The sequence below is a fragment of the Mustela nivalis genome (assembly GCF_964662115.1).
Source record: "Mustela nivalis genome assembly, chromosome: 4".
Classification (NCBI taxonomy): Eukaryota; Metazoa; Chordata; class Mammalia; order Carnivora; family Mustelidae; genus Mustela; species Mustela nivalis.
Window position 1 is genome coordinate 36,387,664 of NC_139023.1, and position 13,678 is coordinate 36,401,341.

The following is a 13,678-nucleotide window of genomic DNA, read 5'->3' on the forward strand; positions in this document are numbered from 1 at the left end:
CAGCAGAGGGAGAGGGAGAAGCAGATTCCCCAGTGAACAGGGAGTGCCATGCAGGGGACTCGATCTCAGCACCCTGGGATCATGACCTGAGCTGAAGGCAGGTGCTTAACCAACTGAGCCACCCCCAGGTGCCCCAAGTATGACCTAATTCTAACTGTAGACTCACTAACTAAAAACTGATGAACTAATATTCTGGCTTATACTACGCCTCTCTCTTAAAAATGTAGAGCTACGGCTTTTCTCTTGCTGTACTGACATAAAACACATTTTTGAGTCTGCAACTTAGGAGCAAAAATCTTATGGGGGCGCCTGGAAGGCTGGGTTGGCTGAGCATCCAACTTTTGATTTCGGTTCAGGTCATGATCCCAGAGTCCTGAGATCAAGTCCCATCTGGGACTTGTCACTCAGCACAGAGTCTGCTTGAGGTTCTCTTTCTCCCTCTCTGTCCTTCTCCTCCATCTTGTGTTTTCTCTATAACTAAGTAAATAAAATCTTTAAAAAAGAAAAAAGGGCAAAAATCTTATGTCATTCCGAGTTTAATCTAGTAGCTAACAGTATCTAATTTTATGCCCTGGCCATAGTCTCTCAGAGGTGCACATTTGTTCCTATCAATGCTCCTCTCTTAGATTAGAGGCTCTTCAGGGGCAAAGATTAGGACTCCGTGAACTTAGGGCACCTGGGTGGCTCAGTCAGTTGGGCATCTGCTTCGTCTTGGGTCATGACCCCAGGGTCCTGGGATCGAGTCCTGCACCCAGCTCCCTGCTCAGCAGGGAGCCTGTTTCTCTCTCTGGCCCTGATGCTCCTCACTGCCCATGCTCTGTTTCTTATACTCATACTCATACTGTAATTTAAAAAACAATCTTAAAAAAAAAAAAGACTCTGTGCACTCCTTCTGTGCTGTAAAGGTAATGAGACCTTTCATTAATATTAAATATTTGTACGTTCTTCCACTCTAAGAAACTACTAATACATTCACTCTGGAGTGACACAAAGATTCATCATAATAGGGGAAGCGTTCAAGTGGAAAAGAGGGTCATGTAACATCATTAAGAGCAGGGGGCGGCAACCTAGGGCTCATCTTTCAATAAAGTTTTATTGGAACATCACCATGCCCATTCAGTATGCATTAGCTATGGTTGTGCTTCTTGTGCTCGGGGCCAGAACTGAGTAGTTGTGACAGACTATATGGCCCATATTGTGTAAAATGTTTAACTCTTTACCCTTTAGAAATAAAGTTAGCTGACCACTGCTGTCAGATTCTTTATGCTGAAACTGTGACTCCTTCTCTCGCTTCATGACATCAAAGCACAGAGATAAAAGTACACACTTTATCAGCTGTTGCGAGAATTGAATAAGCAAATAGCTAAGGGCCTTGTTCATATCCAGCACTCAAGCAATTGCTCCAATTACTATTAATAGCATCTTCATCATCGGCTTCGGCATCTGCGTCATCATCTGCTGGTGGCTACGTGAGAGTCCCAATGGTTTGAGAATGATACAAGAATGAAACTGAAAACAGGTGCTCACGAAATGGGAAGGAGCTCAAGGGGCATAATGAATAGTGGGGGAAGAAAAATATATGGGGGCGTCTGGTGGCTCAGTCGTTAGGCATCTGACTTTGGCTCAGGTCACGATCCCAGGGTACTGGGACTGAGCCCCACATCGGGCTCCCTGCTCTGCGGGGAGCCTGCTTCTCACTCTCCTACTCCCTCTGCTGTGTTCCCTCTCTTGCTGTCTCTCTCTGTCAAATAAATAAATACAATCTTTAAAAAAAAAAAAAAGGCAAATGGAAGAAAGGGAGAGGGAGGAATAATGCTGCCTCTTTAAAAATATGTCTCTCCTTTAGACAGACCTTAAATTCTCTTTTGTCTGAATAATTTCATTCTTTTAACCCAAACGTAAAACCAGAATTCATAAAAGTTGCAAACAGAATGTACTCATCATTCTCATAGGGAAGCAATGGGGCTGACAAATGTACGTGAGGTGATTAAAGATAAAACCACACAATACCTACAAAAAATGGTTTCTTATGTATCTTTCCATACCTTTTGCTGTTGCCTCCACTCGGTGGATGAGCTCGAGCATCAAAGCTGATCACAACACCTCTTTGCTTCAGGTCACTGAACTGCTTTTCCAGATATCTGCAAAACCCCTAAAAAAAATCCCATGGATAATTAAACAAACTGAACGATAAGAAAATAACAGCTTTATTTATTGTCTCCCTGTATGTCTGAGGCACTGTGCTAGACACTTAGTATCTGTTCTCGGTAACCTCCAGACAAACTTTACCAAGGAATCCCATTGTACAGACGGGAAAGCTAAGGTTCAGAGGCGCTAGCTTGCCCAGACTCATGAGAAACAGAGCCTGGATATCTACCTGGGTCCAGTTAGAGGTGGTACAGGCAGGGGTTAAAAGCACACAGAACCTGTGGGCTCCTACTCCCCTCTGCCACCTTCGAGAACAAATGACAAATCCCTTAACTGCTTGATGCCTCACTTTCCTATTCTGTAAAACAGGAAAACAATAGTACCCACCTCAAAGGGCTGTTTCTAGGATTAAATAAATTAAAACCGGAGTGCTGGCATCCGACACCCAGCAAGCACTATCTGTTTGCTGTTATGAGCATTATTTTTATCACTTTCCCTCAAGGTCTACATTCCTCCCTTCACACGAGTTCTAAGATGTCTGAGGAAAAGGTGTTTCAGACATTTCTCCTTGCTCGGTTACACAGTAGGTGAAGAAACGTGGTATGTTTTATAAGTTTTTGACGATTATCTGATCTAAACCTGTTCTACCTGTGATCTTGCTGACCAGCAGGCCGAGGTCTTTTCAGTCCCGTCACAAGGCTCAGCCAATGACACATCTAAAAATTGTGTGGATTTTGGGTGATTCCCACCTGCTGATGGAACACACAATTCCTGAATCTCAGTGGGCGCCGTAAATCATATCAATTGGAAATATGGAAGATTAGAGAAACACTGAATCCTGAATTTGATAGGTTTATTCATGGGACAAAATGGGTTTTTTATAAAAGGAAGGCGGGTTGACTGAGTAATAATATTACTTATTTCACTTTGACCGAAGAAGGTCTTTTTTTTGGTCCCACCCTTAAAGGGACATCTTTTAAAAAAGTAAACATAACTCTTTTTTTTTTTTTTAAAGATTTTATTTATTTATTTGACAGACAGAGATTACAAGTAAGCAGAGAGAGAGGAGGAAGCAGGCTCCCTGCTGAGCAGAGAGCCCGATGTGGGGCTCGATCCCAGGACGCTGGGATCATGACCTGAGCCGAAGGCAGAGGCTTTAACCCACTGAGACACCCAGGCGCCCCTAAACATAACTCTTTATGTTTGGGAGGGGAGATACTTTACAGCTTTGTGGCCAGAGCAGTGCCAATGGAGAATACCCTTCATTTTTCTTAGACAAAAATATTGCTTTGGGCAGCCCTTCTGAGGTTGAGTGATAAGAAGGACATGTGTGCATTGGTTCTATGGGTTTTCCAGAAGGTACCCAGATGGCTCTAAGGCTTACACCAGTGACAGCACCCTCTGCCCCAGCTCCCATCGGTCCCCGTGCTGTGGCTTCAGTGTTCGAGGGCACAGAAAGCACCCAGTCTTAGCCCAGAATCCTCACACCACCAAGTCACTCTAAAAAACTCTGGGGCCAGCTGGGACTGAGGGCCTGAGAAAATGGCTAAGAGAAGAGGGATGTTTATTCTAGAGAAAATAACTCAGTATGTGCTGAGGGAGGTTTATGGAATTGAAATGTGATTACCGGAGACAGCTTCAAAAGCTCAAACCATGACCAATATGTGAAAGCTAAAGACAGATTTAAGCTCAAAATCACAAAACCATTCTTTTTTTCATCTTTTTGTTTAGAGCAGGAGGGAGGGGCGGAGGGAGACAGAGAATCTTAAGCAGGTTCCACGCCCAGCGCAGAGCCCAATGGGAGGCTCGATCTCACCACCCTAAGATCATGACCTGAGCAGAAATTAAGAGTTGGCTGCTTAACCGACTGAGCCACCCAGGCGCCCCAAAACCATTCTTTAATGAGTACAACCCAGAGACAGAATGGTTATTTTAGAAGATGGTGAGGGCTCTCCATCATCAACGCGAGGTGGCCTGGTGAAGTAGCCTTTGAGGAAATTAGAACTGCTATCGTGAGGCCAGCAACACAGAAATTTCCCTCCAGTCTCTACCCCGTTTCCTACGGGGACATTTATGACTCACATATACCGGCTTCTTAAATCCAAGCCGATAAATTTTGGAGCACCGTTAGGGGAAGAGTTCACACTGGAGGCCAGCAGCAGGAGGGCCTGGACCACAGAGAAAGTCAGCACATTCTGCCCGGTGACGCCACCCCAGGCTGGGGATGGAAGCCTGGCTGGTCTGTCCTGGGAGCCTCTTTTGCTGATTATTAACCACTCCTAAAACTTCAAAAATTGTCCTAACTCGTAGCATCCTTGTTGCCTACTGTAAACATTCAGTGTAGGCTGGATAACCTACTTCAAAGTAGTGGCGACTCTAGAGGAAATTATCACAAGGAGTGGCTGGTTGCATCAGCTGACCTTTCAAGGATCTACTCATTTTAGTATCACAAGGTCTACTCCCAGAAGAGGCCAATTCCCCTAGGGGAAAAGATGTATGAGATAGGGCGTAAGAGCTTTCTGTGGATCAATTTCACCATACCTACACATGAGATGTAAGTGAATACAGAAGAAAAGGCTCTGGGTTCATCTGGAATCCCTTAGAACCCCCAACAATGATGCCTAACAGGGGATGGAACCAACTGGTCTTTCCAAAGAGAGCCATGTGCATATATTCCATTCCCTGTGCTCCTCTAATGGGACAGTGACATTCCTCCATTGAGAGGTGGGTGTCTATGTGCTCTCTCCTTGAACAGGAACAACCTTCTTGGGTCACTGCTACCTAAGAGAGTATGACGGAAGTGAGTTTGTATGACTTTCAAGGCTAGGTCCTAAAAGAAAAGTCAACACAGCTGCCACCTGTATATACTCTCTGCGGGTGCTCTCCCTGGCTGCTCTCCTAGCCACGTTGTAGGAAGGCTCCAGCCCCAGCTAAGGTCTCAGCCAAAAGTCAGCAGGAAGTGCAGACTTGAGTGTGAATGAGCTTTCAGTGATTCCAGCCTCTAAGCTGGCTCCAGTGATGCGAAGCCCTGAAGAGGTGAGCCGTCCTCACTGACCTCCACCTAAAGATTTGTAAGCAAAATAAATGTGGCTGTTTAAAACCACTGTGCTTGGGTGATGTGTTATACAGTCCTAGTACCTAGAGCACAGGGTGACCTTAGCCAGGGGCACGATTCCATGCTAGCCATAAACTGGAACAGGATTCCCAGGCTCACTCCACTCCGAGCCTTCCCTCCAAAAAGATCTCAGGGAGCCCTAGTGCTGAACAGGACTTCGGAGCCAGCGTTTCCATGGCAATCCCATACCCTTATGCAAGACCTCCTTATTAGGGTTTCACTAGCACATGCCCAGGTCTGCCTTTGATGCTGGGAGCTACATGTCAGGTACACATAATCATCGTTAGTCAACTCTTCTGGATTCTTCTCCCCTCCGAATTAAAGTCGCCTTCATCTTTTAACAAGTCTAACTAGGAAGAAACAGAATAATCGAGTCTTCATTTCCTTCGTAAACAAAACTCTAGCTACTCCGTGGCAGAAAGATTTCATCTGTATTCCTAAAAGTTGGGTGTACACTCTTGACTGTAAAATTGACAAATGAAAGAAAAGGAACTCAGCAATAATTTCCACCTATACTATCAATTCACATGAAACAGAATCAGCTTCTGGTTACTCTGGCAGCGAGAAAAGCTTCTCAGTGTGTGCATCGGTATCACCATTGCAAAGTACGAGACCACAAAAGTCTCCAGCTTAGCTGGTGGATTTGCACTGGAATGAAAGTTCTACGAGGGAATCTGTCTGTTTAAGTCATTGTTGTATCTTCAAAGCCTGGCACTTGGTAGACATTCAATAAATCTCTGTAGAAAGAAAGGAAGAAAGAAGGGAGGGAGAGAGGGAGAGAAGGAAAAAGAGAGAGGGAGGGAGGAAGAAAAAAAAAGGAAGAAAGAAAGAAAAGCAGGCTGTATGAATTTTGAAACACGTACCTTCTAACCAACTGCACGAGCCTTATTGTACTGAGTAAATGTATGACTCCCTGGGTCTCGGCAAACCCACAAGACTTGGCCATAATTAAAATTATATAGGTCCCTCGAATATAAAAGGAGCTCAAGGTTGTATTAATTAGACAAGGAGGCCATTAGACTGTGGAGGCTTTAATGTCTTGGTAGCCTATAGAAGCAAATCCAAACCCGAGCCTGTAAAGGCCTGAAGGTTAAATTCAAACCTAAGGAGAGCCAATTACAAACAGCCAGAGGGACTTACCTGAAAAAGGCAACCACAAGAGCTATAGCCAATCTATTAATTTCCTCCCTCCGCTTCTGCTTCTTCTCTGGAAGTCCCCCCCCCCCACCCGCCGCCCCACTCCTGCCAGTGGGGGGGGCTCCTAAGCTTGATACTGCCCAAGACTCAAATGGGTTTTTGCTCAAATAAATGCTTAAAATTGTCAACACGCCGCAGCTTATCCGTTACAGCTGGGAATATGTTAAGAATAACCAAGAAATAAGGGCACCTGGGTGGATCACTAGGCTAAAGCCTCTGCCTTTGGCTCTGGTCATGATCTCAGGGTCCTGGGATAGAGCCCCATGTCGCTTCTCTGCTCAGCAGGGGGCCCGCTTCCCTTCTTCTCTCTCTCTTCCTGCCTCTCTGCCTACTTGTTATCTCTGTCTGTCAAATAAATAAATTTTTTAAAAAATCTTAAAAAAAAAAAAAAGAATAACCAAGAAATAGAAAAATGTGGTACCTGTGTAGTCTGGATGATGGTCAAGTCATTCATACGAGCAATTCCCGTTCCCATAGCTGCTCTAAGGCCGGCTGTCCCAAACTCCATGCGAGCCCCAAAACATTTCTGTAGTTCTTCTTTATTTCCATCCTTAATTAGTTGTTTTGCTGACTCTAAAGTTAAAGGATTCTGCGAAACAGAAATGTGCACAACAGATACAGCCAACTGAATAACAGAATTAAACATCTGAAATATTTTTAAAAGACCCACAATAATTTGACCTATAGGGGGAAAATGTATATATTTGAAAAGTCCTATACCTATGGCTTTCCAGTTTTCTGATGACATTAAAAGTTGAAATACGAGGTAAGGTTTTTGTGGGTGTGTGTGTATTGAAGTATAGTGACACAAAATGTTACATTAGTTTCAGGGGATTCAATTTTTTAATTATAATCTGCGACACTGTGATACAGTATGAAATACAGATTTCATTTTTGTCCCTGGCTCCTGGAATAGAGCTTCTCACCGAAACCGGAGGAATTTGCAGAGTGGCGGAGTAAGAACAACTTCTCTTATTCATAATAAACCCCTTTCAGCCAAACCTGAGTTTATGCCCAGGGAGTGACCTGGTTGCCAGAGAAACCAACTAGTAACTAGAGGGCTGGAGCTTGGGTTCCCCCTCCAGTGGTCAATGACTAGATCCCGCTCAGGGAAACAGAACGTCCCCCCAAACCCTCAACCCCTAGGGTCAGAGACCTTCAGAGCTGGTGAACACCTGGGGCACTGGCAGAGCAGGGAAGCTCTGTACCCCTTCCCACACACCTTGCCTTACACAGCTCTTTCATCTGGTTGTTCCTGAGCTGTATCCTGTACAAGAAAGCTGGTAATCCTAAGTAAAATGCTTCCCTGAGCTCGGTGAGCCATTCTAGCAAATTCTCAAACCTGAGAAGTGTGGGGGCACCTGGGTGGCTCAGTGGGTTAAAGCCTCTGCCTTCAGCTCAGGTCATGATCCCAGGGTCCTGGGATCGAGCCCCGCACTGGGCTCTCTGCTTAGCAGGGAGCCTGCTTCCTCCTCTCTCTCTGCCTACTTGTAATCTCTGCCTGTCAAATAAATAAATAAAATCTTTAAAAAAAACAAAAAACAACCCTGAGACATGTGGGTCATGGGTACCCCTGATGTATCGCTGGCTGGTCAGACATACAGATGACAACCTGGGGCTTTTGACGGGCATCTGAGGTGAGGGGTAGTTTTGTGGGACTGAGCCCACTGAGGGCAGTGTCTATGTTCAGTCTGCTCGGCTGAGTGTCAGAACTGAGGGAAACTGTAGGATGTTGGTCAGTATCCATAGAGAACTGGAAAATAACTCGGTGTGGGAACCCGTACATTTGGTGTCAGAAGTGTCGTGACTAGAAGGAAGTCATTTTCTCCTTTATAATGCGTTATTTTCTTTCCCACCATGGCAAGTGCTTTTGGAGAAACAGAATGAACACATAGGTTTGGGGATGGAATGCCAGCCATGCCATCACCTGCCAACTGGATGCCCTTGGGAAGACCAATTTAGCTTCTTGAATTCTCAGTTTCCTCATCCATAAAATGGGAACAGTCTAGAAGCTCCGTTACAAGCTGGTTCGGAGGTGGTTTGCATTAAATTAATGCAAAACTTCTTCCTCTGTCTGGAACTTAGTTGTACTCAAACGTTCATTTTCTTCCCTAGTATTTTCAAATTTTCCCGCAGAGTTATGAGATTATATACTTTAAATCAAAATCTTACGACGGTAGTATCTTCTAATTTGTACAATCCTTTCACAGACCTGGTCAAATGTGAAGCTTGCAATGGCCGCAAGAAGCGGACAAATAACAGACACTCCAGTTTACAGAGGAGAAGCCTCAGAGTTCAAGTGACTTTATTATATTAGCTGTTTCAAATAGACACTCATGAATCATTTAAGTTCATTTATATTGCCCAATTTTCTTTGTTCAAGAGTCGCAGAAAATGTTAGGAATGGAGGAAAAATGACAATCACATTAATTCCACATCAGACTTTTAAATGAAGAGTTCGGAGGAACCAGCAAGTAAACACTTTATCTCACAGTCATCATCCAACTACCGAACATGCAGCCAAGATATGCCACGTAATTAAACTTTGAAATGCTACTGCAATAAAAACTAGGCTTTCTGGAAGCAAGCCCATATTTCCAGATTGTTCCACCTTGGGGTCGGGTAACACCCCCCCCACCACCTTTCGGGTTAAAAGCAATAGCCACTAATCACAGAGCACAATCTGACCAATCAGATTGTCAGGTCCCCTCAAGGAAGGGTTTGGATCTGGAACACAGAAGAGATTTAAGAAATATTTGCTGAGTGAAAGAGGAAACACAGACTTCAAGGTCACACCCAATATCTGGTGAGTCTCCTGTACACAGGGTAGATGTGGAAGACGCCAGCTGGCCTTTGGTAGCCATTAAAGACCTAATCGCCTGAGAGAAACCAAAGAAGACAGAGACAGAACTGCACAGTCAGGAGGGTGGAGTAGATTAGCATCAGCCATGAGAGTGACCAAAGCTGACAGCAGAGACACCACAAGGGATGGGGGTAGGGGGATGAAGGTAGGGTGGGAACCCAGAGGGCACCTGCCTTGTGGCCCTGGGGGAAATCAGACCAGACCACTCCAGTGCTTTTGGTTGGGGGGATGCTCCCCACTTGGCATCTGTCTCGAACCGAGGAAGAAAGGAAAGAGCAACAGGAGTGGTAGAAATTTAAAAATAAGAAGGAGGGGTGCCTGAGTGGCTCAGTCGGTTGAGTGTCTGACTTGATTTCCACTCAGGTCACGATCTCAGGGTCCTGGGATCAGGTCCCGCAATAGACTCTGTGTTCAGTGCGGAATCTGCTTGGGATTCTCTCTCTCCCTCTCCCGCTGGCCCTCCCCCTACTTGTGATCTCTCTCTCTCTAGCTCTCTAAAATAAATAAATAAAATCTTAAAAAACAAATAGAGAAAAAGGATAATATCCCTTCATCTCTACCCAGGGAGGTACTCTCTCTCTCCATATACAGATACAACACTTTGTGGAAATTAGGTTTTTATTTCTTCAAAGAGAAAGCCTCATTGAAAAACGCATTAACAATTATGATTTTAAAAGGATTCTAGGGGCCACTAGATGGCTTAGTCAGTTAAGTGCGTGACTCTTGATTTCAGCTAAGGTCATGATCTCAGGGATATGAAGTTGAGCCCCACCTTGGGCTCTGCGCTGGGTGTGGAGGCTGGCTAAGATTCTTTCTCTCCCTCTGTTTCTCCCCTCCTCTTAAAAAAAAAATTCTACCCACTTCAAGTTACTAAGTTATCAGAAATAGTTTCCTTCCCTAAAGAATTACAAGGCCCTCTTTCCAGGAAAAGAAAAACCACCCAGGGACTTGCCAATAGCATCCTGTGTGGGATGTGTCCTCATTTCTTGCTCAGGGGCCAGAGGTGGAGAGGAAGACCTGGCCCCCTATGCCAGCTTGCAATTTCCCTTCCTTCACTCCGTAAGTATGAGCTGTGCACCGGGCCAGGCCCTAATAACCATGGAAGTTAATGAGGAAGTGGACAGGGACAGCTATTTAACTTGTCTGGGCCCAGGGCAAAAGGAAAATGTGGGACTCCTTGTTTAACAAGTTTTAAGAATTTCAAAAGAGGTCAGCAGAGGATTAAACCAAGTGCTGGGCCCTCCTGAACAGGGGCTGTGCCACCAAAGGCATCCTGCCTTTGAAGTCAACCCTGGGGCCAGACATTAACAAATACACCCACAAACAAGGTTTTCTTTTGTTTTGTTGTTTTGTTTTGTTTTCATTTTTTTGGACCAATCTAGAGATAGTATTAGGGAGACATAATTTACCACTGGTTGCCCAGGAAGGCCTATCTACCTAAAACACCTTGAAGTTCAGATCCAAAACAGGAGTAACAGCATGAGAATCAAGTTCAGCAGAGGAGCCAAGGAACACTCTGGGAAAACAAACTACATGCCCCAAAGAGCAAGTAGGAGAGTTAGATAAGAAAAGGGGTGTTTTTTGGAGTGGGGTCCCTAATTCTCTCTCTTTGTTCTAGCACCTGAGAATAAACAGAGGAAAAGCTAGCAGTGCTATCTTTCCAGAAAAGTCAAGAGAGGGGAAGCAGGTGCCGGAAGCCAGGCGGGCCCCATCAGGAGGACCCACGTTCACAATGGACTACCTGGGAGAGGTGGATGGGAAAACTGTTCTGCAAAGTTCCCAGGAGCAAAAGGCAAAGGATGGACGAAAGGATTGTTTCTGGGGATGCACCGCCAGCAGCCAAACGATGGCTGAGCCAGCAGTCTGAGTGACCTCAAGGCGCGCACGCCCCAGTTGGACATGACCTCTGGGACCGGCCAAGTCCAGACAGCTCCAGCTTGCTCTCCCACTCCTCCACCGGCACCCCAGATGGCCAGATGGCTCGTTTTGTCCCGGAACAACTTTCCCCGGGGAAACTTCGGATCTGCCACAAGCAGTCCAAATGCAAGGAGGCCTGGCCACCCCTGCTTCCTCCTCCTCTGTCTTCCCGTGTTTGATGAGAAAAACAACTTGGATTTTCTGAGTTGCTGCCAAGCCCTTTTACAACGTTATAACCCTGCTCACACCCAGAGGGATCCCCGCCCTCAGTTTTCGCTTTGCTTTTCCCGGAGCACCTTTTAAATAACCACATAAGAGTTCAGCGGGGAGAAAAGTTAGCGACCGCCCCCCAACCACCCTACACAGGGTGCTTGCCACCCTGCTCTCTCTGAGACTCCCCGGTGACCGGGGACGGAGGGCTGACCTCGCCCCGGCTCTGCACCCACTCCCGGTGACCTCGCCCCGGCTCTGCACCCACTCCCCACTGCTGGATCCGTCATTCAGCTGTGACTCTACTTCCTCTGGGTGGATGCACTGAAACTGCGCCTAGCATCAACCTGCCCGGGTGGGCTCCGCTTCCCCGAAGCGGGAGTCCGGCTGCTGAGGGAGCGAGCTGTGGCCTTCCGGGGCGGCTCGCGTTTCCCCATCCAGCAGCTCGGGATCTGCATGTTGGTAAATTCGGTATCGCGGCTCGGGTCTTCCTCGGGGCCGTGCGCCCGGCGGGTGCGAACGGCAGGATGCAAGGAAGCGAAGGCGCCCGCGCTCTCCGAGGGAAAGGCAGCGGGGCACCTGCGGGGTGCGGAGGGTCCCACGGCTCCCCCGGACGCTCCCTCCCCCTGGCGCCCCTCACCTTGTCCCATCGCAGCCACCGCGCTGTCTCCTGGTCCAACCGGGTGTCCATGCCGGGCGCTCCCCGAGCCGCGGTTGCAGCCGCTGCCTTCCGCGCACTGCCGGTAGCCAAGCTGGGGAGGCCCGGGACTGCCCTTCCGGCCGGCCACAGCGAGGTGGAGGCGGGGCTTGGAGAATTGGGGGCGGGGCGGAGGCAGGCGGAGGCGGGGCGGAGACGGCAGAAGGCGGGGCGGGGAGGACCCGCCGCGGGAAGGCAGCGTCCGGGAGGCAAGTGACGAGCTCCGCCTCCTTGCAATTTACCCGAGCGCCTCTAGGGGGTACGGAGGGCCGGGTCAGTGCAGGGGGAGGAAAAGGGGGAGGGGGGCTGGGGCAGTATAGGGGGGTTAGGAGGCTGGCCGGGATAGTGGAGGTGGGGAGCGTGTGGCTGAGAAGGTCTTTACCATCTGAAAGGTCCTGAGGTCACCTCCATCCACACAACAACGATTCACCGAGTTCCTACTGAGTGCCAGGCACCTCGTCAGTGCTGGGGCCAAGGATGAGTAAACCCAGGTAGGAGCCTGAAAATTATGTGGAAATTCTGAGGGTCACGAATAACAGGGAAATCTCGAAAAAAAAAAAGGGGGGGGGCAGGATTAATATAAAGAGACGGTGGGACGGAATGGAGAGCCTGGAAACAAAATCACAGGTGTATGGACAGCTTACTTCAGAGAGGGCACGGTAGAGCAGGGTGAAAGGACTTTTGTTTTTCAATTAATGGTGATGGTTCAGCTGGCATCCAGGTGGCGAGAAGGGAAAAGAAGCTTGAGCCCCCGCCTCATATCACATACAAATAAGCGTTCTAGGTCTGTTGTAGATCTAAGTGTGAAAGGTAGAGTGAAAATTCTAGAAACTAAGATAGGAGTACATTTTCACGACTTGGGGATCACTAAACCAACAAAGATTAATGCAGTGAGCCTAAAAAGGTGTGTGCAAGAACATTCCTAGCAGCATTATCTGTGAGAGCCCCAAGGGGAAAACAACTTTATGTCCGTCAACAATACAATGGCTAATACCATGGTATGATCATAAAATGATGTAAATGAATTATGGTATATTTATATAGCAATGAAAATGAACAGTTGTTATATATATCATGGATAAATCTTGTAAACATTAAGCTGAGTGAAAGAAACCAGACCTTCCTTCCTGCCCCTCCCCCCAATAGTGGACCATTCCAGATAAATGACATTCTACCATAGGTAAAACTATAGGGAAAGAAAACAAATCAGTGCGTCCCAAGACCTGGGGATGGGGAGAGGGATTGATTACAAAGGATTCAAGGGAATTTGGGGGGTGAGGGAACTGTTCTGTATCTTGATTGAAGTATGATAAATAAAACTCTGTGTTTAAGAAAAATCCTAGAACTGCATACTCAGAAAGATAAATTTCACTGTATGTAAATTCACAGTACATATCTCTACGTTTAAGTCTTAAGATTTAAAACGTTAAAGATTTTATTTATATATTTGACAGAGAGCGAGCACAAGCAGGGGAAGTGGCAGTCAGAGGGAGAGGGAGAAGCAGACTCCCCACTAGAAGAGGGTCTTGAT

General features: G+C 46.8%; 1 protein-coding gene across 1 annotated transcript in view; it reads right to left on the reverse strand.

The window, feature by feature from the left end:
- PGM2 (phosphoglucomutase 2) overlaps positions 1-12,325 on the reverse strand; it is a 35,273-nt gene extending 22,948 nt beyond the window's left edge. Inside the window, exons 1-3 of the mRNA XM_082728922.1 lie at positions 12,091-12,325; positions 6,882-7,049; positions 2,046-2,152 (exon numbers count right to left, since the gene is read on the reverse strand). Coding sequence (XP_082585048.1) covers positions 2,046-2,152; positions 6,882-7,049; positions 12,091-12,141 — 326 coding nt within the window. The 5' untranslated portion in view covers positions 12,142-12,325. The remainder of the gene's footprint in view (positions 1-2,045; positions 2,153-6,881; positions 7,050-12,090) is intronic.
- Between the last annotated feature and the right edge of the window lie 1,353 nt (positions 12,326-13,678).